Source organism: Conger conger, chromosome 6, assembly GCF_963514075.1.
Source record: "Conger conger chromosome 6, fConCon1.1, whole genome shotgun sequence".
Classification (NCBI taxonomy): domain Eukaryota; kingdom Metazoa; phylum Chordata; class Actinopteri; order Anguilliformes; family Congridae; genus Conger; species Conger conger.
Genome location: NC_083765.1, coordinates 42,059,276 through 42,085,003, shown reverse-complemented (window position 1 = coordinate 42,085,003; position 25,728 = coordinate 42,059,276). Strand labels below are relative to the sequence as shown.

The window sequence follows — 25,728 nt, the reverse complement described above, 5'->3', positions numbered from 1 at the left end:
TTTTGGATAGTTAGTCATTTTATGTCAGAATGCCAATTTCTGAATCACATTTCAAATCATCAGCACATAAGTGAAGCATTTAATTTTTATACAAACAATTCATCAAGGATTGTCATTATGTCCAGGCAAAGCATTACATAATTAGGCACACAGTGACATTCATTCAATACAAACGCATGTTTAAATGCTTACCTGTGCATCCTTAAAAGATCTTACTTATCACAAAAAAAAAAACTAAGAAATAGCTGGAAAAGATTTTACAGTCTACCAGCGGTTCCCAAAACTCTCCAGAAACACACCCAGCCGGATATTTGATGGGCTGAACACCCGATACGACAAATCAAGGGCTCGAACTGGGGCATGGCAGATACCTGGCCCTGCTGGGTCAGGCTGTGGAGAGGACTGATTGGTAACCACTGTAGTATACTGTAAGAAAACATCCAGCCTTCAGACTGTAAAGCCAGGCACATGTCTTGGCAAAGGTTTAACACAAACAAAATGTTTAAACTCCTGTGAACACAGCCTTAAAGGTAGAATAGGTAAGCTTTTTGTGTTAAAACATTGTTATTGTCACTGTAAATGGCTTCCTATCATTGAAAAAGGCTCACTGACATGTTGATTCACCCTCTGCCTGTGTTTATAGTCCTTAAATTCAGGTTTCGAAATACGCAGTTGACGGATCTAATTGCCACAGCCAATGGCGTTCCAACGTCAACGCGTTCACAGAAAAGGGGAGGGATAAACAGTGTTGTGATTTGAGGGTGTTTGTTGCTGCTATTCCTCTCTTGATAGTTAGAAGTCCAAAATTACCTATTGTACCTTTAATGAACCTTAGTGGCAAAAAAATTAAATAAAAGAAAAAAAGTCAAATGACTGTCTCCTAACATTCATTTGAAAATCCATTCTTTGTGGATTCTGTCAGGGTAATGGGAACATCATGTCAAAATCATGTTGAGAAAAAAAATAAAAAAAGGTACAGCATCGACTAAACAATTTAGCGTCAAATTGTGTAAATGGCTCACTACCTTGCAGTGAACAGGAAAATTCAAGGAAAATAAATAAATATCCCCAGCATTCAACAGCATCATTCCTCTGGAGGAATGTAGGGATGAGATCCTGTGGAAAATGCACAGACAGATCCTGTATTTTTCACAAGGAAAACATGGCAGGATAGATTACGGATTAATCCAAGACAATCTGCAAGCAGTCTACCCATTAGAGCCACACTGTTGCAAATCTTTTTGGTAAGCATTAAAATTACTAGAACTTCCTAGTCCTAAAGTTAAGTTACATTATGTTAAAGCAGCGTCGGACACCCACTGAGTATGCTGCTTTATGTTCCCACTCAAGTGTTACTGCAGCGAGATGCAAACTGTGCGTAATTACACAGGCTCAATGGCTGCTGAAGGTTTACTGTCTATAAGCCACATTATGTCAGACATAGGTTCATATAACGAAGAATAAACGGCCCATATCCACATCCTAGGACCTTTAATTAAATAAAAAACACTTCCATTTCCTGGTGCAGAGTAGCGAACTGTTGAAAGAGGTGACATGTTTAACTGACTGAATTATATACTAAGAAGTGATACTAGAGAGGTCCTGACCATTGAACGCGCAGACAACTGGTCACTGACATGAAAACTATGAGAACTGTTATTTTACCCACCAAAATGAACAGAAAAAGAGATGCAACAAAAATATTCTACAAAACCTGTCTACACAGTGGGGCCCCGAGGACAGACCTTGAGAACCCAAAGATCTAAACAATGTTTTGTGCCCTTCAATGAACTGGACCAGTATGAAAGTACCACCTTTCTTTAGTTTCAAGAAACCATTATGTGTCTTCATTGGAAACAAAAAAACTCTGGTGAAAACAGATATGGTTATTTCACTTATTCTTCTGAAGAGATAGCACCGATCACAATCTACGTAATAAATGTGAAATTAAATCACAAGCTAATCTCTAAAACAATTCCACCACTTGTTCATATGTTCTTACAAAAGGAAGTGAGGACCGTAAAAGGAACACACATCGTTCTGTCATTTGGGCAACCTGCAAGCAGTCTCTTCTACAAGCTAAAAAAACCAAAAAATGTAACTGTTGCTAAGAAACTGTGTGAAGGCAATCCCTATTTATAGAGTATCGGAGTCTAGGATTCCAGAGGACTAACTCGCAGAAGGCGACAGCCCCTGTTGTGAACAACAATAAATCAAAGCTCTCAAATGAAAAGTACATATTATGCTTGGCACTGAACAGAAAAGATGTTCGTCAAGTCATAATTATGTCCTATTGAAACCAAATACTTATCTTACGTGAAAAAAAAGAAAGAAAACTGAGTGTTTTCCTCTGAACGGGTTTACGCTCCTTTTGAAGCGAAACAACACTCAGTTTGTACGTATTACCTCCAACTGAGCACAGCTTGTCGCGAGCAAACAGCTTGTCACAAACAAAATGTACAGCGATTCGACAAAAACAAAACTCAGAAGTGACAAAACATACAAGTTATGAAAAACACCTACAAAAAAAAAAGAAAAAAAGAAAACATTAAATCCATAAAATGAAAGGATTAGCTTTAGCTACTTTTAGCTACTGCAGTTACGTGATAAATTCTAGTACAAAAATAAAGCACTTCTTAATCTAAGACGGCGGACATCTTGTCTCGCGTTTCTCCCTGACCGTAGGGAGAAGAGTGCAACAAAATGGCAGTGTGCGGACCCTCTAAACCTGTGGGGGAGGTGGAGGTGGGGGTGGGGGGGGCGGGGGCGGAAGATGCTGGAAGGGGATGCCGTGCAGGTGGGGTGGGGGTCCCATCCCCAGATTGGTCCACTGCATGTTCATGGGCGGGGGCGGGTGCGGGGGGAACGGGGGATAGAAGGGCAGTGTGTTGGGCGGCCCGTAAGGTGGCAGGTACGGGCACTGCAGCATCATTGGTCCGGGGGGGTACTGGGGCGGCGACATCATCATCATCATCGGGTTCTCGTGGGGGTGGAACTGGGAGTGGGCGTGCCTGTTTGGGAACCCCCCCTCTGCACGTTGGTGGAAGCCCCGCCCGTGTCGTCCTCTCCCTCCCTGTCTGGGCTGAGAGTGGGTCTGCTGGTACTGGTTAGGCCTCCCCACATTGTTATCTGAGGAGGGGGAGAAAGACAAGACAAAAACATAGGTTTACTAAGTAATATACGTGGCACACAGATGCACACATGTACAAATGACAATAACAAACCGCCGTATCACAAAATGATAGCGGTAACAACTAGCCAGCTGGCAGCTATTTTAAAATTAAAATCTATGCTTCAGTGAATGATATTTACTCAAGAAAACACTGCTTGACTTAAAAGGGGGAAAAAAACCCGAAACATTGTTAGTAAATCACTGCAAAGTGCAACTAAAATCCGACCAATTTCAATGGAACCATGCTGTAGCCGTTCAGTGTTCCATCTGTGTGACCTTTGACCTGCCAACAGTGAATGCCCCCATCCATTAGTGAGCTGCGACTTCAGCTCTGCCACAGTCTCAATCTGTCCGATCAATACGCCGGTGCAAAATACAGCTATGAAATTAGGGCTGCACGATATATCATATATTTATCACCGTCGCGGTATGAACATGGGCGACTTCAGCTCCAGCCATTGTTGGGTATGTGAAAGTCTCTGGGGGGAAGCCAACATTAAATAAAAAATGTAATAAGTGAATAAGGCCTTTTTTTGCTCCAGACCCAGGAGGAGAGGGGCAGGTGGAGGTGTGAGGTTCTGTGGGCTCACCACTCTCGTTCTGATCCGCCTTGGGCTGCTTCCTCTGCTGGTTCTGCTTCTTGCGTATCTGCTTGGCGTGCTTCTCCTGCTCATCGTCACTGAAGTCCAGAGCCTGGCGACAAAACGCAATAAAATTACATTTCGGGAAAGAAAAAGGAGATTTAAACAGGTCAAACACTCTCATGGTTACCAACCAAACCAGTGTTGACACACACCCAGGGGCCACTTTATTAGGCAGACCTACACACCAGCTCGTTAATGCAAATATCAGTGTCTCTGAACACACGTTGAACCTTTAAGTGGATAGGCTACAGCAGCAGAAGACCAATAATTGTAAAAAAGAAGTCTAATAAATGCCTAATGAAGTGGTGACTGAGTGTATTTGTTGAACACACGCCTGGTTGCTCCAGTTAGCCATGCGTGTGTGCCGATGCTCTCCATCGATCCACGACGGCACAGAGAACAGGCAGTGTCTCTCGCTCCACAGCCCACCACCATCACGCTAAAGAGAGACAGGCAGCAGTACCCCAACTGACCAGTGGGGGCGCCAGTCACAGCCAGCAGCCCCACAGAAGAATTATTCATGGCCTTAATTTTCATTGGTCAGTTCTTAAGAAATTTCCCCGACAGGTTTGTATTTTTTGCTTGCCTATAGTTACATATATACAAAAGCTACAATAAAAGAAGTCGTAACCAGCGTAACGAGGGAACAAGGTGGCAAATGCTATGTGATTAGGGAACAATGTTGCTAATGCTAAGTAATTAGGGAACAACATGGCTAATGCGAAGTAATGAGGGAACAACATGGCTAATGCTAAGTGATGAGGGAACAACATGGCTAATGCTAAGTGATTAGGGAACAATGTTGCTAATGCTAAGTGATGAGGGAACAATGTTGCTAATGCTAAGTGATGAGGGAACAATGTTGTTAATGCTAAGTGATGAGGGAACAACATGGCTAATGCTAAGTGATTAAGGAACAATACAATTAATGCTAAGTGAGGAGGGAGAAATATGGCTAATGATGTGTAATGAGGGAACAATGTGGCTAATGCTATGTAATGAGGGAAGAACATGGCTAATGCTATGTAATGAGGGAAGAACATGGCCAATGCTAGGTGGTTTCCCAGCATATTACTGCCACATAAGCGGAGCTCCAAACAGCTCCCCTGAGCAAGCTGCAAGTCGGCTTCAGCCCATCAGTCTTCAAACATAATTAGCCAGCCCCAGACTGACATGCGAATATAAAAGGGGTAATTAATTTCAGTGGCTGTACATTTGGTCTCCAGGGGTCGAGTGCACACAACCAGTTGTGAGATCCATTTTAATTCAGATGTGCATGCTACAATTGGCCTACAATTAGCTAAACATGTTTGTTTTACAGTATAACAAAACATAAGCATGCCCACACAAATACACTCAGTGAGCACTTAGGTATTTATTAGACTTCTTCTTTAGACTTATTAAGTCTTCTGTTGCTGTAGCCTATCCAGTTAGAGGTTTGACGCGTTGTGTTTTCAGAGATGCTTTTCTGCATACTACTGTTGCAATGTGTGGTTATTTGTGTGTTACTGTCACCTTCCTGTCAGCTTTGACCACTTTGACCCTTCTCTTCTGACCTCAACCATTAAAACGCGTTTCTGCCCACAGAACTGCTGCTCACCGGATGTCTTTTGCTTTTTGCACCATTCTCTGCAAACTCTAGAGACTGTTGCGCATGAAAATTCCAGGAGATCAGCAGTTTTTCTGAGAAACACAAACCACCCTGTCTGGCACCAACAATCATTCCATGGTCAAAGTCACTTCTGTTCTGCACTTCCTGTGTTAGGGAAAGAAGTTCCTCTCCAGCCCAATGAGTCATATCCTTCCATCCGGCTAATTCGCCCCATATATGACTGGCGGAGAGGACGTGTCATTGGCCATTGGTGACCATGTGGGAAGAGGTGACCCCGTGGAAAAGCATCCCGTTGACCTTTGACCTCTCCTGACAGAAGGCCGGCCGTACACGACAGGATGTGAGATCGTAAAATAAACGGCACCGTGGCATCCCCCTTTCGCCTGGGGCCCTCATACATCAGATATTAGACACTAAAACAACCCCTTGACATTTCTGAAACCGTATTAATGCTTCTCGCCAAAGCACGTTCATCCAATTAGCACTCTCATTTTTCTCCGAAATTTCACAGTAATCACCATCAGCCTTTTATAGTTATACATCAACAGGCCCTTTAAATCATTCAGTTTACTTAATCACTTATCTATTCCCAATTATTTAGAGATAAGTGAAGCAATTAAATGCACATTAAAATGACACATAAAAATTAATGGCAATGTCTGGTATCGGTTAAGGCTCTGTTCGAGCGCGTGGATGGGCCCCATGGTCTGGTATCTGTTAAGGCTCTGTTCTAGTGTGTGGATGGGCCCCATGGTCTAGTATCTGTTAAGGCATTGTTTCAATGAGTGGATGGGCCCCATGGTCTGGTATCTGTTAAGGCTCTGTTCGAGCGCGTGGATGGGCCCCATGGTCTGGTATCTGTTAAGGCATTGTTTCAATGAGTGGATGGGCCCCATGGTCTGGTATCTGTTAAGGCTCTGTTCGAGCGCGTGGATGGGCCCCATGGTCTGGTATCTGTTAAGGCATTGTTTCAATGAGTGGATGGGCCCCATGGTCTGGTATCTGTTAAGGCTCTGTTCTAGTGTGTGGATGGGCCCCATGGTCTGGTATCTGTTAAGACATTGTTCCAATGTGTGGATGGGCCCATGGTCAGGTATCTGTTGCCGACAGACACAAACACAGACATAGGCGCGCGCGCACACACATACACACACACACACACGTGCACAGAGACGCACACACACACCTCAGGCGGTGGCTCCTGGTCATTCTTCCATGATGCATCCGACCCTTTGTTTCTATGAAGAAAAAAAAAAAAGCATAAGTTACACTGTGATGAATGAATGGTTTCCAACATATTAATGCAACAAAGATTTGATGTCATAGCAACAGTGGTAATTAGGAAAGTCTAATATGCTCAGCTAATCAAATTGCCTCATGGGTGTTTTTTGCGTACAGCACTGAAATTATTTCACTTGCAATAACTTCAAGACCATATGGTCCACATCCTTAGCAAGAGTGAATACAGCATCAATAAGAGAGATTGGACTTTAATAAACTATACATACATTGTGTTCGAATCGAGGGCAGCATGCCCTCATACATACACTGAGGTGGAGGGAGAGAGACAGAACTGAAATTCAGACGAGGCCGAACGTGGAAACTGGGACAGTGGCGGTAACCGGAGCGCTCATTTACCGTCACAACGCAGCGGGTAATTGTTTGTACGCCCTTTCCCTGAAGTGCACTTTGGGGGAGGGAGATAATTCAGTTAAAGACGCCGCGCTTGATCCCGGGGCTCCGGGTGGGAAAACATTCCCAGGCCCAGCGCGAGAGAAGCCTGCTCCCGGTCACGACATCGAGGCCAGTCGGCGAGCGCGTGCCTTGATCCGCGTCCGTTTTTATGAATAATTCAGCAGAGCGAGTATTACTAATGAAGAAAACCATCCATCTAGCGCATGGCGTTTAAACGTCCCCCGTCCGCTTTGATGCCTACGCGCAGGGTCAAAGCCATTTCGGTCCAGTCAGAAAGTGTACACGCTGGAGGGCATCTTTCACGCTCTCTCCGGTGCTCCCCAGTTTGATTCGCCAGCTCGGGGCCCGAGTGTTAATCAGCGCCGTGGCGGTGCACTTTCAGGACCTGGAGGAGACGCAGAAACGAAAGGCCCCCCGGGGTCCTGAGGAGCCGCTCGGCGCTCCCACGCACCGGGCAGGAGAGTGAGCGCGTGCTCCACTCCCGGCACGGAGCGAATACTAACACGGCGACCGCTAACGGCGATAGCTCACCTGTCACCTGACCTGGGCAGAGGCAGTAACCCTGCGAGGTGGTGAGAGTGGAGGTTACGGCCAGAATTAGCATATGCAGAGGTGTGCGCTTGTTCATGTTACAGATAATCTTCTCTCCGCTGGTTTCGGTTATTCGATTCATCACTAGCTCTCATCCCATATTATTTAATTTACTCGTTTTAAATCAAGTCTAGCCAAATCCCGGATATCAACCTTCCTGCAGGGTTTCACGCCAATCCGAACCGCCCCTAATTAGGAAAATGTGATCGTATCAATTAGCAGCTCAATAAGATCTCAAGAATGTTGATTAAAGTTATTAATGACGACTGTAGTGAAAACCTACAGGACAATAGATCTCCAGGAAGAGGGTTGGATAGCCTTGCTTTAATTGAAATAATTGACAATGTTCTGAAATGCATTTCTGTGCCTTGCTTTGTGCGATTGTCTGTACTTTGGGCTACATACATTGTGTGAAAGGCACATTACATAAGTGGGGCTATAGTAAAATGGCCTTCAGGGCCATCCACATCATTCAGAGCACAGATGGTTTCTCCTTATGCCATCTTGCATTCATTTCAACACACAACCACTTCGGAGTTTGCCGGCCCATATGTTTTATATGTGGCGTAGTGTGAAATTTTATGGACACTCGGAGCCCTGGGGTACACCCGCTACCATTTTGACGCTAACAGGCGAGCTAAAACGTAATCGCTAACAGGAGGGCTAACATGCCCCGGAACACCCCCTCCCCCCTCCCCCCCGCTCCCCCCACACATTGCGCATTCCCTTTCGCATTCCATTCCAGAGCTTCAGCCGATGATGTGACACGTTTCCGTAACGACGAGAGAATGAGTCCCAGAGCACACGGCAAACAGCAGAGATGAGAAGGCTGTTTGTAGAGCAGCAGCTAACGCGGGGGAGATGAAACGTTTTGGCTGGCTTAATCATGAAAATCTCTCCCTGCTTGAGACACACACACACACACACACACACACACACACACCCACACACACACACACACACACACACACACACACGTGTCGCACACACAGAATTTCAGTTTGTGAGATCCTCAGCACATGGCCGCGGGTTTTGCAGATTGTGTCAGACTAGCTGTTTTACGCACACTTCTTAATGCCTTAAAGTCCTGTCAGCAGCCAAATTTGTAAAAGATGTAATAAAAGCTTTTTTCGTATCACCACACATTCGCCTCAAAAAATCCAGTCAGATTTTTTTGTGACACCTGCGCAAGCATCACTCCCCCCCTCCTTAGATTTTTACACAAGTCTGCTGTATTTCAGAATGTACACTGCAGGGAAAACATTTTGACAATTGATTCGAACATCCATCCATCAATCAATTATCTTAACCCATTTATCAGGTTCGCAGGGGGCTGGAGCCTATCCCAGCATACATTAGGTGAAAGGCAGGAATACACCCCGGACAGGTCGCCAGTCCATCGCAGTGCACACACACCATTCACTCACACACTCATACCTATGGGCAATTTAGACTCTCCAATCAGCCTAACCTGAATGTCTTTGGACTGTGGGAGGAAACCGGAGTACCCGGAGGAAACCCACGCATACACGGGGAGAACATGCAAACTCCACACAGAGAGGCCCGGCCAACAGGGATTCGAACCCAGGACCTCCTTGCTGTGAGGCGGCAGTGCTACCCACTGCACCATCCATGCTGCCCTCGATTCGAACATTTGAGTAGAATCCACTGTATTTCGATTAAATTAATTGAAATAGCAGTTTAGTATCTCGTCATGAATTCACAACTGGATTTATTATATGGAGGGAAAGCTAGTTGCTGTTCTATTTGGATTTTCCATGACTGCTATGTTATTTTGATGTTTGTTTTACAGTAGGTTCTACAGTGCAGTCCATTGGACATCGACCCAATTTTTTAGTTGTTTTGGCTCCTTACTCCAGCCCATTGGATTTGAAATGAAATGAAATGATGAATATGGTGTTACAATGCTGTCAGGTTTCACTTAAGGTTATTTACATCCATATCCAGCGATCCTTGTAGAAATTACAGCCCTTTTTATTTACAGTTCCTTTCTTTATCCATACAATTTTTTGCGACATTAATACTGCTCTCATCTCTCCATAACAGTTTGTTCCAGAACGTCAGTTTTTATAAAGTTTTACTATTTAGCAAACTCTAACCTTGCCAGTCTGTTCTTCTGGCTTATCAAGAGGCACCTTGCAAAGAAGCCTCCGAGATTAGAGATGACAGTTTAGACTTCAACCTCATATTCATAATTGAATTTCCAATGTTCTGGAGTACAGAGCCAAAACAACAAAAAAAGGTTTTGCTGTCCAAATACTTACGGACTGGCCTGTAAGTCATGCACAGTTTTTTGTGCTCTGAATGAATGAATGAATGGACACAGCCACTTTCAGTGTGCTGATGATTTCTCAGAAAGCAGACAGTATTTGTTTTTCCTGGCACCCACCGCTGGAGTTCTGAGGTGAAAATGTAGTCGGTGTAGTCCTTCAGCGACGGAGCGAAGTACATGGTCTCCTGCAGACCGAGGCCTTTGCTGACGATGTGCTCCGTGGAGTTAAACCGAAGGACGTAGTAAGGGCGTTGGACCGGCCCGAAGATCTCAAATACCTGAGGGATCAGAAGTAACGTTTTACATGTTGAAGGTCATTTCGGACTTCTAACGGTCAAGAGAGGAATAGCAGCAACAAACATCTTCAAACCACAACACTGTTTATCCCTCCCCCTTCTCTGTAAACACGCTGACGTTGAAACGCAATTGGAACCAATTTTCAACCAATGAGCTTTAATTATTGTAGTTATGTTTTGGTACAGAGTGTCGGGCCATCAACTGTATATTTTGAAATTGTAATTTAAGGACTATAAACACAGGGAGAGGGTGGGTCAACATGTCAGTGAGCCCTTGATTAGTTAAATCAGGTGTGTGAGTTACTAGTTACAACAAAAACATTGAGAGTTGAGAAACACTGCTTTAGATTAAAATCCCAGCATCCCACATATTTAGCAAAGCGTCAAATGGACAAGGTTTCTCAGAAGTGAGCAGTCACGAGATTGCTTCCCACAACGCTTTCCAGAAAGGTCCACAACAGACCTGGCTCAAACACGTAATCGCTTTGGATTCAAATACTTTCAAACGCTTTACAGAGCTTGTCTGGTGTACTGGAACCTATGAAATACTCTTAGAAAGTGTAAACCCCACCTTCTGGTCCTCTTGGTTGTCTCAATTGCACCAGGCAAGATCAAACAAGCACAGAAAAGTATTTGAGTCCAAAACAGTGACACATTAGACCGAGGTCTGGTCCACAGTGTGACGTCGTAAATTCAGGAAGGCCACAATACTGTTCAGGACTGACTCCTGCAGAGTATTTTCCTCAGGGAACATGTGAAGCTGGTCTGGGCATTTGGACTGAAAGGCTGAGAAGGCTGAGCCGATCTCAGATCAAACACAAACAGGTCGATAACAAACAGAAGGCATTTTAACATGAAACTTTTGAGTCACCTTTCCAACGGCTTGTCTGTCCTTGTTAAAGATGACGCTGTCGTCCTTCAGAGGTGGCGTGTCCCTCAGCGATTCGATTATGACTGTGGCAGACAGAGAGAAAAAGAGCTACATCATCGTCCTCAGCACCAAGTTAAAGAGAAAACTGACGCTGGGACAATGAAACCAGGTCAGCAAGGTTTTCCCGTCTGGTCAGGTCGAGAGACCCCCTCCTTTCATTTACCGACAACAAGCCTTTATTCTTGAGAGAAAAAAAGGGGATCAATAAAAAAGAAATAAATCAGACACCGAACAGACAGATGTGAAAGAGTGCGTGCAAAGGATGAGTCTGAACACAACGTTTGTTTCCCGGCACGGGGAGATCAGCGGAGCCAAGCGTAAGTGGAAGTGATGTTTCACACATTGATGGCTATGGAGTCTGACAATACATTACATTCGGTGCGAATAAATTAACCTCACTAGAGGCAGTGTTTGGACCCCGTCTCCACTCTCCTCACCGTTTCTCCGTCAACGACCGTCGACGCAAACGCTGCATTACATTGGAGTACTGCAGTGCTTTCCTTCAGAAAATGCCAACTGTAAGGACAATGCTTTTGTCATTTCGTCGACATCCACCACATTCTTCCCCCTGCTGTTGGGACCTAGCACAATACCTTTTCTACAAAAACATGCACGACGGTAGGGGATATACCAACGTTAGCCTAAGCTGCTGTCTGCACACAGTACAGGCAACTGTCATGCTTTCACAGTGAGCAAAGAAGACCGCTTTCATTTTTCATCAGCTGCACACAGGATGCCAACTGCAGTTTATACACCATGCTCACTGCACATATTACACTCACACACTCGCACAGGCGCACACACACTCACACACTCACTCACACACACACTCGCACACGCGCACACACAGCGCAAACACGTGCTGGCATTCCTGCACCAATAGCAGACGTTAGCCCAGGAGGCAGAAAATTAATCTGTTGACACAATAGACACAGAGCTACAGGGGTAAACCAGCGTATCTACCATATAATTTCATCATATCGAATGCTTAATTCTAGTATATAAATAAATCATTCGAGCTCAGTAAGGTACGGAAAGCGGGCGAAGATTCAAGAAATTAACAGGGACCCCGGATATTTCCCTGTACAATTTTATACTGGTTCGAGCAAGTCTTTATTGAAAACATCATGGAAAAATATTAATTAAGAGGTGGAACACAGAGAAAGTGTGCTGGGAAATACAAAGAAAACATTACCCTCAAGATGATTTGTGTTTGAAGACAAACACCCACACTCCTCCTGTCAGAACAAACCAATCAGCAACGACTCCCCCGCTCCTTTTACACAGGAGGAAGTCAGTAATTACATTACTCTCAGAGCATATTTTCAGTCTTCGTGGACAGTTCACACGGGACTGTGCTTTCCCTGGGATCACTGCAAACGAACGCCCGGGGAAACGCGCACGTACGGCTCGTAATCAGAGTTCACGGGTGAAAACACAGCGTCAGCGTGCTGTCAGTGCCGAACGGGATGCTTTTTTAGCGATTGCTAACGGTAAAACTCGCCAGGATAACGGCTTTGCCGCATGAGTTCCGTGACCGTCTTGCAGCTCCAAATATCAGAACTTACTCAAAAGAAAAAAAATCTTTGTTCAAATCCTCCAATCTTCGTGTTTACACTTTGTACAACGTCGTACTCTAAAATACACTTATCACTGTGAGTGATATGCGTTATGAAATTTCACATCTGGACAGTAAACAGATAAATTTTACTTCCGCGGTTGAGAATAGCAGCCCCCACATTACCTTAGCTGGCGGTAGCCTATGTGTGCATGTCTGTGTTTGAGAGCTACCTATAGTGCCACTTACAGTATATTTTTTAACACTGTGCAATTTACATGTCTGGGCACTGACAGGTCATTTCACTCTCCTGTCAAAAGCCGAGCTACAAGGCTATTATCTCTCAAATTTGTCGCAGGTGCTCCAATTCACACAGCAATTGCATTATCAGAGAGTGGTGCGAGGGTTCATTCACACGGTACTAAAATGAGTTCCTCAAAAGGACTACATGTTCTAAAACACATTTTTTTTAATGTAGAAATGTTTCCTCACACGAGCAGTAACAATACAAGCAGCGATACCAATCATCTTTTCTTTTTTTTTTTTTGCATTCCCATCTGGCAGATAAACAAGTTCATTAGTTTGTCCTTCGCTTTGAGAAACACATTTAAGAACATTTTCCTACTTCGATCACATCATTTTCAGTGTCAAGATAAAAGTTTGAATGATCCCCCTCGGTACCAAAAACAGAAGCAAGTGCGGTATCACACCAGAAGGATTACCTACCTGTTATTATTGATACATTTACAGGTTATATAAAATGGTGTGTCCTGTCTTATTCATAAAACATTGCTTGTTATTTTCCAGCAAATAAGGGCAGGCTGAGAAGCCCAGTGAGCTGGGTGTCAGTACATCACAGGCCGGATTCCTCCTACAGGCCAAAGGGGAGTACGGAACTGGACCGTGGGAGACGGAGTTTGACTTTCCTGGCTAATGAGGTGGGGGACCTTCCTCCTGAGACATGCACAGAAGCATATTCTCTCACGGAGGGTTTGAATGAAGGCTCTAAATAATGCTGTTTTAATAAAGCCTTTACTTTGTTGTGCTCTTTACACAGAAATAAATTGGACCCTTATAATTGGATCGGGAGTGAAGCGTTTTTCCTGACCGGATTGGTGGATTTTTCCAGACGTACCCAACTGCTCGATGATGCTGGAGACCACTCCGACGGGCAGGATCTCTGCTTCGCCGGGGAGAGTGATGACCAGCTCATTAACGGCAGGGAGGTCCTGCAAGGAGAGAGACAACATCCTGTTCAGCTGTGTCATCCTGGTCACCCACATCACAGCTTTTACACCATCTCACCCCTCTTCACTTCTCCAATATGGAGAATCGCACAGCACTAAAGGGAAAAAATGCTTTAGGGAAGGTGAAAAGAAAAGGGCGGCACGGATGGGGCAGTGGGTAGCACTGCCGCCTCACAGCAAGGAGGTCCTGGTTTCGAATCCCCGTCGGCCGGGGCCTCTCCGTGCGGAGTTTGCATGTTCTCCCCGTGTTTGCGTGGGTTTCCTCCGGGTGCTCCGGTTTCCTCCCACAGTCCAAAGACATGCAGGTTAGGCTGATTGGAGAGTCTAAATTGCCCATAGGTATGAGTGTGTGAGTGAATGGTGTGTGTGCCCTGTGATGGACTGGCGACCTGTCCGGGGTGTATTCCTGCCTTTTGCCCAATGTATGCTGGGATAGGCTCCAGCGCCCCTGCGACCCTGTTCAGGATAAGCGGTTAGGATAATGAATGAATGAAAAAGAAAAGAAAAGAAAACAGCTGAGAGAGATTTCTCAAACTATTACTGTAGTTTGTTTGGCACCTTCAAACAAACACCTGGAACTAGCCACGAGAAGGTTAACCTTCTGGGTTTGCCTGGACATGCGAAATATAAAAAAAATGGGCTCCCTCCAAACTCCCAAACAGGCACGTTTTTAGGGTGCATGATTCTGACGGGTCATGACTCAGGACACAAACTAGTCAGGACCGGTGAACTCAAGAGCTATTTCAGTCTGCCCATTCCCGAGCGGACCATGGAATCAGCCTTTTCAGGATTACAAATAAAAGGAAGGACTATTGACCAAACGCATTCATTGAAATATGCTAAATTGTTCCATTCAACGGTTTGACTGCCAACACCAATCGATCGTTCAAAGCACACACGTACCCACAAACACACCAGGCGGTGTTCACAATGTTCATAAATGATGGGAACTTCTGTGCCTGAAAATTGGGGGGCAAAAGAACAGCATATGTAGAAAGATTTAACAGCCATATCAAAGCGTAGAGGCTAAGGAGCGTAAATAATAATCATTTCCACAGGACACCACGCCTGCCCTGCAGGTCTCTCATTCATCACATAGCTAATACAGCCGTTACAGGAGAATTAATCATCCCCACACCTTCTAACAAACAAAATGCTAATTCCAGCCTCTTTCAACGCATGAATGTGTTTGCAGGCTAAACAATACGCACATGTGCACGTCTAATTGGGCTTGATGAATAATTAACACGCATAAAGCCCTTTCAAACTAATCTGTAGGTGAGCAGCACAGGAAAAAGCTTGGACACGTTTGTGCAAACATGTAAAAGGATGTCGAAAGGTCTACCCAGAGAGCCTGGGTCTTCTCTTCCCGTGTATTTTAATGCTCACGCAGGTCCTTATCGCGCTGCTGCCTTCGTGATATCATTCCATGCCTGCCGAAGCAGCTGTAGTGTTTAATGAATACACTTGACGGCCCTGGTTTCACATGTAATGGCTGGTTTATCGTTGTTGTTAGCAGACCTGCATTTCAATGGAACGCCCTTTTTGAAAATGACTGCGTGCATTCTGCAAATGCATTTATCATCGTTTCCATGGCATCATGAATATGAATGTTCCATTATGTTTTTAAAGATTTCTGGGGTGAACAATACTCAGTTATGGTCATTTAAACGTGCAACACACTCACACACTCACACACTCACACACTCACACACTCACACACTCACACACTCACACACTCACACACACACACACACACACACACACACACACACAAATAAGAAATATAAAAAGAGCTGAAACCCAGAGGAAAAAAAAAAAAGAAATATATATATTTTTTAAACAACTAAAAAAAAAACAGTAAGTTTACTGGATGGCTGCTTCAAGGGGGTCAAGTGCAGGGATCATTTAGTTCCTGTCCTGACGTAATTAACAATGACAAGTGCACACTGCCCCACGGAGCCAGCTAGCTAAGCCCATTATACTCAGCTGTGAGAGCTGTATTTTTACAGTTCATACACAAGCCAACCTATTCTAAAGCCTTGTGCAGTATAACATTACATAATTACATTCATTTAGCAGACACTATTATCTAAAGTGATGTACAACAACTGCATATACAAGGTCATAGTAACAGCTACGGAAGAGTCTGATGAGGTACATTTTGCATAAAGTATCAGTCATCCATACCCATGAACATCACATCTAGTTCACACGGTAAATATACTGCACATGAAACATCGCAAAGCATTTAAAAACACATCCCTGCCAACAGAAAACGTTCTCACGACGTTAATGAAAAATTGCAATGTTGACAAAAGATTCCAGGAGCATTGTGAGAACATTTTTGGTGACAGTGAGATGCGTTCTGTTGGCTGGTAATTCCTGCTTAACAGAAACCTAGGACTGAAATGGCGACATGTGTTACCATTACATTACCAGGGGCGTTCAGGGGGGGTATTAGCAGGGGCGTTCAGGGGGGCATTAGGGAGGACCGCGGGGATAAAGCAGGCCTGCTAACTTCAAGAGCTCTCACAACGATTATATCCCCCCCTAAGAGCCAGGAATCGTTCCCGTCCCCTGCAGGGGACAAGCGTCTGATGTTAATCTCAAGAACCATACATTCTACCATGCTGAAACCGCCACTACAAGGAACATTCAATAAAAACACACTTGTACATGTAAAAAAAAAAAATATCTTTTTATATTTAACCGTTTCTTCCCGTCAGATCTCGGGAAGATCTGCCGCTTCAAGTTCCCCGGTTTTGATCTGATATTCAACGCCGTCGACATCAAAGGGTTGTGAGGCGAATCGGGGAAGGCGTGACGGGGTTCTTCATCCGAGGGAGCGGCGGGGAGCGATGGAGTCTGAGGACGGGCTCCTGCCGGCTGAGGCGTCGTCAGTCTGTCAGCGAGGGAGCAACGTAGCGCGTTTCGCACGCCGCTACAACCCCATTCTGTCACGCGTCTCCACCAGCAGCTACAGTTAGCTACGTCATCCGAGGCAGGGGGAAAGATACGTGAGCAAGGCCTCGCGATTGTTACTCCGGAATTATACATGAGTATCGTCGGATACAGCAGAGGGGAGAAATGGGAGAAATGCTGATGTTGTGTATGGAATCCGTGTTAGGAAACGGAATCAGACCTGACGATTAACGTAGCTCAAAGGTGCGAACGCACAATTCAGCAGACATGACCAAACCCCATACCTGTTTAGCTCATTTGCTATGCACCTAAACTGCCTCATGCAGTCGCTGAGCTAAATGAAATGCAGGCTTGTCCTCCACTAAGGATAATACAAGGCTAGACGATAATAACAGAGTAACGCGGTGAGATGTTTAGGATGACAGCGGGTAACCTAAACCACAGGTAAAACACGGAGGGCCGTGACTCGCCGGACCGCACGGTTTCTGCGTGGCATGCGATTGGTTCTTCAGCGGTCAGACAGGCTGACGTGGGGACGTCTCAGAGACTTGTTAGAGCAGGTCCATTCTGCACAGGGTTACACCCTGACCACACTTATTCATGCCTTATACTCGTCCCATCTCTGTGCTGCACAGTCCAAAGCAAAGCCAAGCCAAGCAAGGGCACAAGCTCTGTTTAAATACACAATGCCAGGGGCCTGGGCTTGTAACCTTAAGGTTGCAGGTAGGGGCCTGGGCTTGTAACCTTAAGGTTGCAGGTTTGATTCCCAAGTAGATTCTGCGGTTCTGTTATGCCCTTGAGCGTGGCACTTCAGTATATGTCCAGCTGTATAACTGGTAAAACTCTACTGTGAAGAATGTCTGGTAAAAACCACTTTCAAACTGCGACAAAGAGCGAAGTTCTGCAAAGGATGCGCTGATGTTTTCTTGCTAAAAGGAAAGACTGGGAATTCCTAACTTCTACTTCTAGCTCCTCGAAGGAACATTGAAGGGATTGGAATGTCCTTAAAGATGGCCGACCTTGATCGATTTGGAGCGAGTGGAGGAAAAACGTAGAGAAAAATAAGCGATTGGAATGAGCCCCACCGACTGAGTCTTGCATAAAGCCCAGGGTCTCAAGGCCTAAGTGTGAGAAAGCCAGCAGTGGAGTCAGGTGCGGAGGTTGGTGCTGTCTCCCACACCACAGATGTGTGTCTGTTAGCTCAGGAGCCACAATACTCACAGCTGCGTGAGAAGCCATGGAGATACAGAACATTACCCAGCCATGAATGCAGAAATAAAACCAATTAAACAACCCGTGTGGAAAGGCCTGTTACACCTTTCCAGGATTTCCATGACGACACGCGAAAACGACGACACCTGTAGCCTCTATAGCCGAGGCTGTCCTTTCAGACTAAAGCAACATGAAGCAAGTGAAAAGCATCAGATACAACCACACGTATGCAAGACAACATAGTACATAATGGTTAATGTGACAATTCTGCTGTTAAAATGCATATCATTTGCTTTCTGCAGAAATTGGCCATTGATGACCAGCATTCTTCTTAAACATGCTATTCTCACACTTTATACTCGGGTATATGCGTGCGTGTATATATACTTATGTGTGTGCGTGGGAGTGTGCGTGCGTGGGAGTGTGTGTGCGTGGGAGTGTGTGTGCGTGGGAGTGTGTGTGCGTGCGCGCACACAAATGAATATATTAAAATGTGTGTGTGCGCGCGTGTGAGTGTGCGAGTGTGCGTGTGCGAATGTGTGTGTGTGTGCAGGAGTAGCCTTGATTTCAAGGTTCTGGAAGGATAAGCCTTATACTCGTCCCATCTCTGTGCTGCACAGTCCAAAGCAAAGCCAAGCCAAGCAAGGGCACAAGCTCTGTTTAAATACACAATGCCAGGGGCCTGGGCTTGTAACCTTAAGGTTGCAGGTAGGGGCCTGGGCTTGTAACCTTAAGGTTGCAGGTTTGATTCCCAAGTAGATTCTGCGGTTCTGTTATGCCCTTGAGCGTGGCACTTCAGTATATGTCCAGCTGTATAACTGGTAAAACTCTACTGTGAAGAATGTCTGGTAAAAACCACTTTCAAACTGCGACTATCCTTAAAAAAGTGACCATCATAATACACTGACTGGAACCTTTTCAATCAATATTTCAAATGCTGCCAACAACAGGACTGAGACAGAAACATTTAGCTCAACTTCATACAAAAACAGTCACTACAAAGGGAAGCAATTTGGGAGAAACAATTTTGAGACAAATAATAATAATACTACAAACACTAATCAAGCACATGTCAAGACTTCTCACAGTTGGGGGGCTTGTTGTTGTTTGTCGTTAACTCTGCAGTTTTACTTCTGACTTCCAGCTTCCGCCGAGACTTTACTGTCATCCAAGACAATGTTTAATCCAATTTAGTCATAATTAGACATTTGTATTCATTTTTAGGGAGACAGCAAGTAGGAAAAAAAATAATTGAATTTCACAGGCTTTTGAAATGACTGCTTTATTACCACAAAGATTGGATCTGACATTTGCTTCCCCCCCAATTATAATTTTCTAGTAGCTAGATGTCACTCAGTACCAGTGCAAATGTCTGTAGGCCAATACGGGCAGACCAGACATGAGAATAAGGCAATACACCATGAAGCCCAAAAGACATTATATTAGGCTACATTACAGTTATTTAGCTGATGCTTTTATCCAAAGCAACTTGCAGTTGATTTGATTAAGCAGGGGCCCTGGAGCATTGTGGGGTTAAGGGCCTGGCTCAAGGTCCCAACAGCTGTGTGGATCTTTTCGCAGGGGCTTGAACCACCAACCTTCTGGTTGCCACTCAAGCGCCTTGGCCACTAGTCTAAAAGATGCCCATGAAGGCCAGCATCTCCAAAATCCGTCTTTGATAGGCTTGGCTCTCCCCCCATGCTTTAAAATCTCAGTTTGACTCTCTAGTCTAGCCTCACCCCTGATCCGTCCTGTCAATCCCACAATCCTCTCCTCCACCCACAGTTCCCTCTGCTTACATGAAGAGATCACACATCTTTGTGTCCCCCTTTACTCTGGAGGAAAAGCATGAAGATGAGTGCTGGACTACTCTGTAACTGGACCCTATGCGGGGGGTGGGGGCTCCTCGGGTCTCTTTCCAGAGCACTTGAAACCACAGGCTCAATCTAATCCATTTTTTCTCTCCCTTTTCCTTTTCTTTTCTCCTTTTTTGATCGGGAGAGGCTAGGAAAAGATGAAAGAAGGCAGGGAAGGCAATTATGCAAATTTTGCTCTTTCAAACAGTTTGAAGCCACGTCAGTTAGACAGAGAGGTGGATCCACATGTCGATCATTTATACGTCAGGCTTTCCAAAAAAAAAAAAAAAAGAGCGAAGTTCTGCAAAGGATGCGCTGATGTTTTCTTGCTAAAAGGAAAGACTGGGAATTCCTAACTTCTACTTCTAGCTCCTCGAAGGAACATTGAAGGGATTGGAATGTCCTTAAAGATGGCCGACCTTGATCGATTTGGAGCGAGTGGAGGAAAAACGTAGAGAAAAATAAGCGATTGGAATGAGCCCCACCGACTGAGTCTTGCATAAAGCCCAGGGTCTCAAGGCCTAAGTGTGAGAAAGCCAGCAGTGGAGTCAGGTGCGGAGGTTGGTGCTGTCTCCCACACCACAGATGTGTGTCTGTTAGCTCAGGAGCCACAATACTCACAGCTGCGTGAGAAGCCATGGAGATACAGAACATTACCCAGCCATGAATGCAGAAATAAAACCAATTAAACAACCCGTGTGGAAAGGCCTGTTACACCTTTCCAGGATTTCCATGACGACACGCGAAAACGACGACACCTGTAGCCTCTATAGCCGAGGCTGTCCTTTCAGACTAAAGCAACATGAAGCAAGTGAAAAGCATCAGATACAACCACACGTATGCAAGACAACATAGTACATAATGGTTAATGTGACAATTCTGCTGTTAAAATGCATATCATTTGCTTTCTGCAGAAATTGGCCATTGATGACCAGCATTCTTCTTAAACATGCTATTCTCACACTTTATACTCGGGTATATGCGTGCGTGTATATATACTTATGTGTGTGCGTGGGAGTGTGCGTGCGTGGGAGTGTGTGTGCGTGGGAGTGTGTGTGCGTGGGAGTGTGTGTGCGTGCGCGCACACAAATGAATATATTAAAATGTGTGTGTGCGCGCGTGTGAGTGTGCGAGTGTGCGTGTGCGAATGTGTGTGTGTGTGCAGGAGTAGCCTTGATTTCAAGGTTCTGGAAGGATAACAATTTCAAGGTTTGTTGTCTGTTTTGCCATTAGACTTTCAGCCACCGCAGACATGCACGGTGCACAACACTTGTGCCATCCAGAAAACACAGCAAACAGTGGCCTGATGAAGAATCACCTTCGCGCTTATTTTTACTACTAATGCACACGGCTACATTCACTCTGATACGAGCTCACCTCAAGGAGAAGCTCATCATGCGTCTTCAGCGGAGGAAGCTTCCGTCCACCGGTCAAAGGTCCCAAGTGATCTTCATCATCGTCTTCGCCAAGAACAGCCGTCAGGGGTAAGGAAGAGGAAGAGGATGATGACGATGAGGAAGAGGACTCTGAATCACTGTAGGGAAAAAGTTGTCTTTTTTTAATAAGTGAAATCTGCATTTACTGAGAGTGTTAAAATCCAAGGCAAGCGATCCGCAACGTAGCCACAGCAGGCTGAGGCAATTAGGGCGAGAACATTAACCCAGCCCATCTGTGTCGGGAAGGGACCCACATTCAGGACAAACGAGCTTTCAGACCCGACGCACGACTGCAGAAACTGAGGGCGAGTAAGAAGCTGTAAACACGACTGCGTTTTCAAAGTCAAATTTCTGTGGATATTATTCAGAAAGAAATCCGAGGCTAGTGTCCACCAACACTAGTGCACTTCTAAGGGATTTCCTCAGGTATGTTTTTTTCTTAACCCATTATGGACTAAGGTGACCTATAGGAAACCGATAGAAAGGCCCATATTTCACCGGACATGAAGGGAAGGGTGGTTTCAGAAGGGTGTTTCACACCAGTATAATAATCTTGCCAATTGGAACTTATATAAAATTCTCTAAATCCTCAAGAGAACAGAGAAGTAGCAGTCTGCTTTCTGTGTCTCTCCCTCCCTTCTCCCCATCTTCTCTCTCTAACACGGCAGGCCTGTGGCCACTGACGCACTTCCATCCCTCGAGGATATACGGCCTCTTATCGCTAGAGAAGACACTTCATCTTGAATAAACAAAACAGACTACTCAGGGAGAGTAAATCGCTATTGCTAATGCGCATGCTACATGAACCAATCATTGTATGTTGTTATTAATCATGTACCAATCAGAGGTGGGATAATCCATGTACTTGGTTACGAAATAGCAGAGACTGTCTCTTCAGTTCATGCTTGACCACCTTGTGTGCAAGTACTGGACTTTCTGCAGATAAATAAACCCTTTTCTTCTTCGAGATACCTGGTCATGCCTAGTCATTATAAGGAGAGAAATTCCTCTGCTCAACAGTCACATGATCAAATAGAATACTGGAGTCACACCCATCTGTTAAGGGAGATGTAACGTGCAGGTCACATCGTCTGTTAAGGGAGATAAAACACGCAGATCGCATCCGTCTGTTAAGGGAGATATAACACGCAGGTCGCATCCGTCTGTTAAGGGAGATGTAAAGTGCAGGTTGCATCTGCCCATAAGGGGTTAAGAGTGAGTGGGGTGGGGTACCCAAAATGCTACGTAGGCTATCAAACAGCTCTTATATGCTCTATAAATAAATAGCTTAAGATAATATAACTACCTTAAGGTATTCTATTGTATACAACAAGAGGAGGAAAATCCAGGTTCAGAAAGTAAAAGTCCTCCCCAGTATTTTGTTCAAATCACCTGGATTTGGAGCACATGGCAGGACTTCTACTTTCTGACCCCTGGACTTTTCACCTCTGTATACAACAGAAAAATAGGTTGGCCGCATGTCATGATGTCTTGTAATAAAATCGCCATGTGAATTTCAAGTCCAGGCACAAGCTGGTGAATACAGCTGCATGTAAATTTTGATTTTCCAGATTATCTCACCTCTACAAGTGCTTAATTCCCCCAGGGTATCAAAGAGAGAGAGAGAGAGTTCCTTCCAGTGAACAGCCAATGTAGGCCATGGAAACAAGGCGTGTTGATTCAGGGGCCAATAAACAGCCAAATTAACATACTTCCAGAATCACACTAAAAGTCTAACCCAGTCTCTGAACATCTGTCCTGGGCCTCAGTGCAGACATTCAGGAATAGTGTGAAACTGCATAGCATGCACTGCATGGACAATAGGGCAATATGTCCGTCAGGCCACATCAAGGCACACAGCAAGTACACTACTAGAGCAGGGGTTTTAAACCCTTTCTGGTCCAGGGACCCCCACTCAGACTCAAAGCACTAATCAAGGTAAGAAGGGTTGTATTTATATTTTTGGAACCTGCAGTAGGCTACCTCCTATTAAAAACCAAGGTACTAGGATGAGAACACAAAGGACTGAAGGTCTGCAATCCTTAAATGCGTTTAATCAGCATGGGAATACACATTTCAGTTCACCATCTGTGTTCTGTTGCTTTTGCCATCATCTCAAGAGAACATTAAGGCATTCTGTGGACACACTCATCCAGACTGGCTTACAAAAAGCAGCAAGATTAAATTTTAGAAAAACTTAAAAGAAAAAAGAAAACAGCAACAGTGTCAGAAATGACATAACTAACAACATGGACTAACAACAGTTAAGTGGCACAGCATGCACAAGAGGTGGATTGAGAATGTAGGGCTTTATTTAGCGAGTGAGTTTAACAGTAGCTAGTAGTTTAACAATGTAAGCTAGCAAGCCCACAGGTCTTGTGTAAACAGGCATTTTTCTGTCTGTGAGGGAAGACTAGGAGCAGAAGTTTGCACACCGACACTACCAAAAGTTTCTGTCAAATGACTAGATTGTAACAGTGGACATCACACCTTCGAAGAGATAACGGTTTGTGACTTACCTGTCAGAGGAAGAGTCTTCAGAAGAACTACTGTCCCCACTGTCTTCTGCTGCATACGTTTCAAAGATACCACTCTTTAGCGTCACCTGTACTTCGGGAAGAGTCACACTTATAGAGCTTTGACCCGATCCCATTGTGGCGGAGGTGATATCAAAAGTGAGCGTTTCCATTTTCGCAGACACCGTAACCTCCATGTCTTCAACTTGCCCGTTCAGGCCAGCGGTGACGTCACCATCACCGTTCTCCGGGTCCGGCTTTGTGCTTGGACCAGCGGGGCATTCCGGGTCATTTCCAACCTCATCCGCGCCCAACTGTGCTGCCAACTGGCCTTCTGACCCGCCAGGATTTGCGGTCTCCATACAAAGATTTGATTCGTTGGTATTCGTGCATGGCGTGGGCCTGCTAGGCTCAAGTTCATTGTCTGATACAGAATTTATATCGACGTGGGTGGGTGCAGTTGACTGCGAATGTAATATGCTGGGATCTTTAGAAACAACGTGTTCTGCAAGCAGTGGGGTCTCTTGTCCCGTACTCGGCTGTTGTTCTTCCATATTTTAGCTGTCTGTTTGTGAAACACAGAACTGGTACTAACACCTATAAAGAAGAACAACATAGCTATCTGAGCATCACACAAGTAATCGTACACCAGCAAATGTAGCAACGTAAAGTATATAGTTAGCATTAACGCACTAAAACATTGGCAGTTCACAAGCCTAACTTACTTAGCCTAGCATGCCAACTTATAAACGCAGTGGCTAATCCATTCATTCAATAACGTATCAGTTCCCCACTTTACCTTTTAATCGAACAAAGCTAACGTATATAGCTAGTTATATATAACGGACTGCGCAGACGAACAGCAACAGTTTTCAGAGCGCTGTCCCTTTACCGGTTTTAAGGACAATTTAGCTGAATCGAGATAAAACAGCCGTTAACTGAAACATTTCAGCATACAGAAAATTACGGAATACATTGTTCTAAAGCACGATTGTGGCACAGTTATTAAAGCATCGTTTTGAAAACTTGCAAACTAGCAACATGTTGAAGGTAAACAAAATCTGAGCGCTACCACGTTCTTACCAGATCCTCGGACGCACGTTGTTTTCAACTTTCACTTCCGGCTGCTGCTGCGTACGCAGAGGTTATTATGCCTACGTCATCAGCTGGGGCTCCTTACTTGCCTACTACTGAGTATACAAGTTGTAGACTGTTCCTGTATACTCAATAGTATGCTAGTAAAATTCCTGTGGAAGCTTTCATCACACCAGTGCAGTGTGTTCAGTGCAGTTCAGTGCATAATCACAGATGCACAGAGTTTTAGCTGCGGCGTAGTATATGCACAGTAACTGAATAAATACATAAAAGGCACAACGACCTAAATAGGCAAATCCTCTGTAGGGAAAATTCACAGAGGAAAATTCACAGACCCCCCCCCCCAAAAAAAAAAGTTTTGACAAATCAAAATCAGACTCTGCCCTAATGAACAAGCTGGTTCCTTCAACGCTTTCGAAAATGTAGGCTAAGAGTGTATCAATATATATGTATACACAACATATAATCAATATATCATATGTATGCTGTTTTTATTAAATTGAATGAACCTAGAACCTGTTTATAACCAAGCTTATGAAAACGCAAGAAACCACAGTGTACACTGTCGAAAAGAGAGCAAAGACTGCAAGATTAAAGAATTACGTTTAGTCACTTAGAATAAAGTAGTGATTAGATGTGTAGTAATATA

At 44.7% G+C, this 25,728-nt stretch overlaps 1 protein-coding gene across 1 annotated transcript; it reads right to left on the bottom strand.

The window, feature by feature from the left end:
* naf1 (nuclear assembly factor 1 homolog (S. cerevisiae)) lies at positions 1 to 25,101 on the bottom strand. The gene is made up of 9 exons (XM_061245876.1): positions 25,068 to 25,101; positions 23,988 to 24,581; positions 21,410 to 21,566; positions 13,928 to 14,021; positions 11,175 to 11,257; positions 10,125 to 10,285; positions 6,615 to 6,666; positions 3,763 to 3,865; positions 1 to 3,129 (listed from the first exon to the last, which is right to left on the bottom strand). The coding sequence occupies exons 2-9, from the start codon at positions 24,536 to 24,538 to the stop codon at positions 2,723 to 2,725; spliced, it is 1,608 nt and encodes a 535-aa protein (XP_061101860.1). The 5' UTR covers positions 24,539 to 24,581; positions 25,068 to 25,101; the 3' UTR covers positions 1 to 2,722.
* Between the last annotated feature and the right edge of the window lie 627 nt (positions 25,102 to 25,728).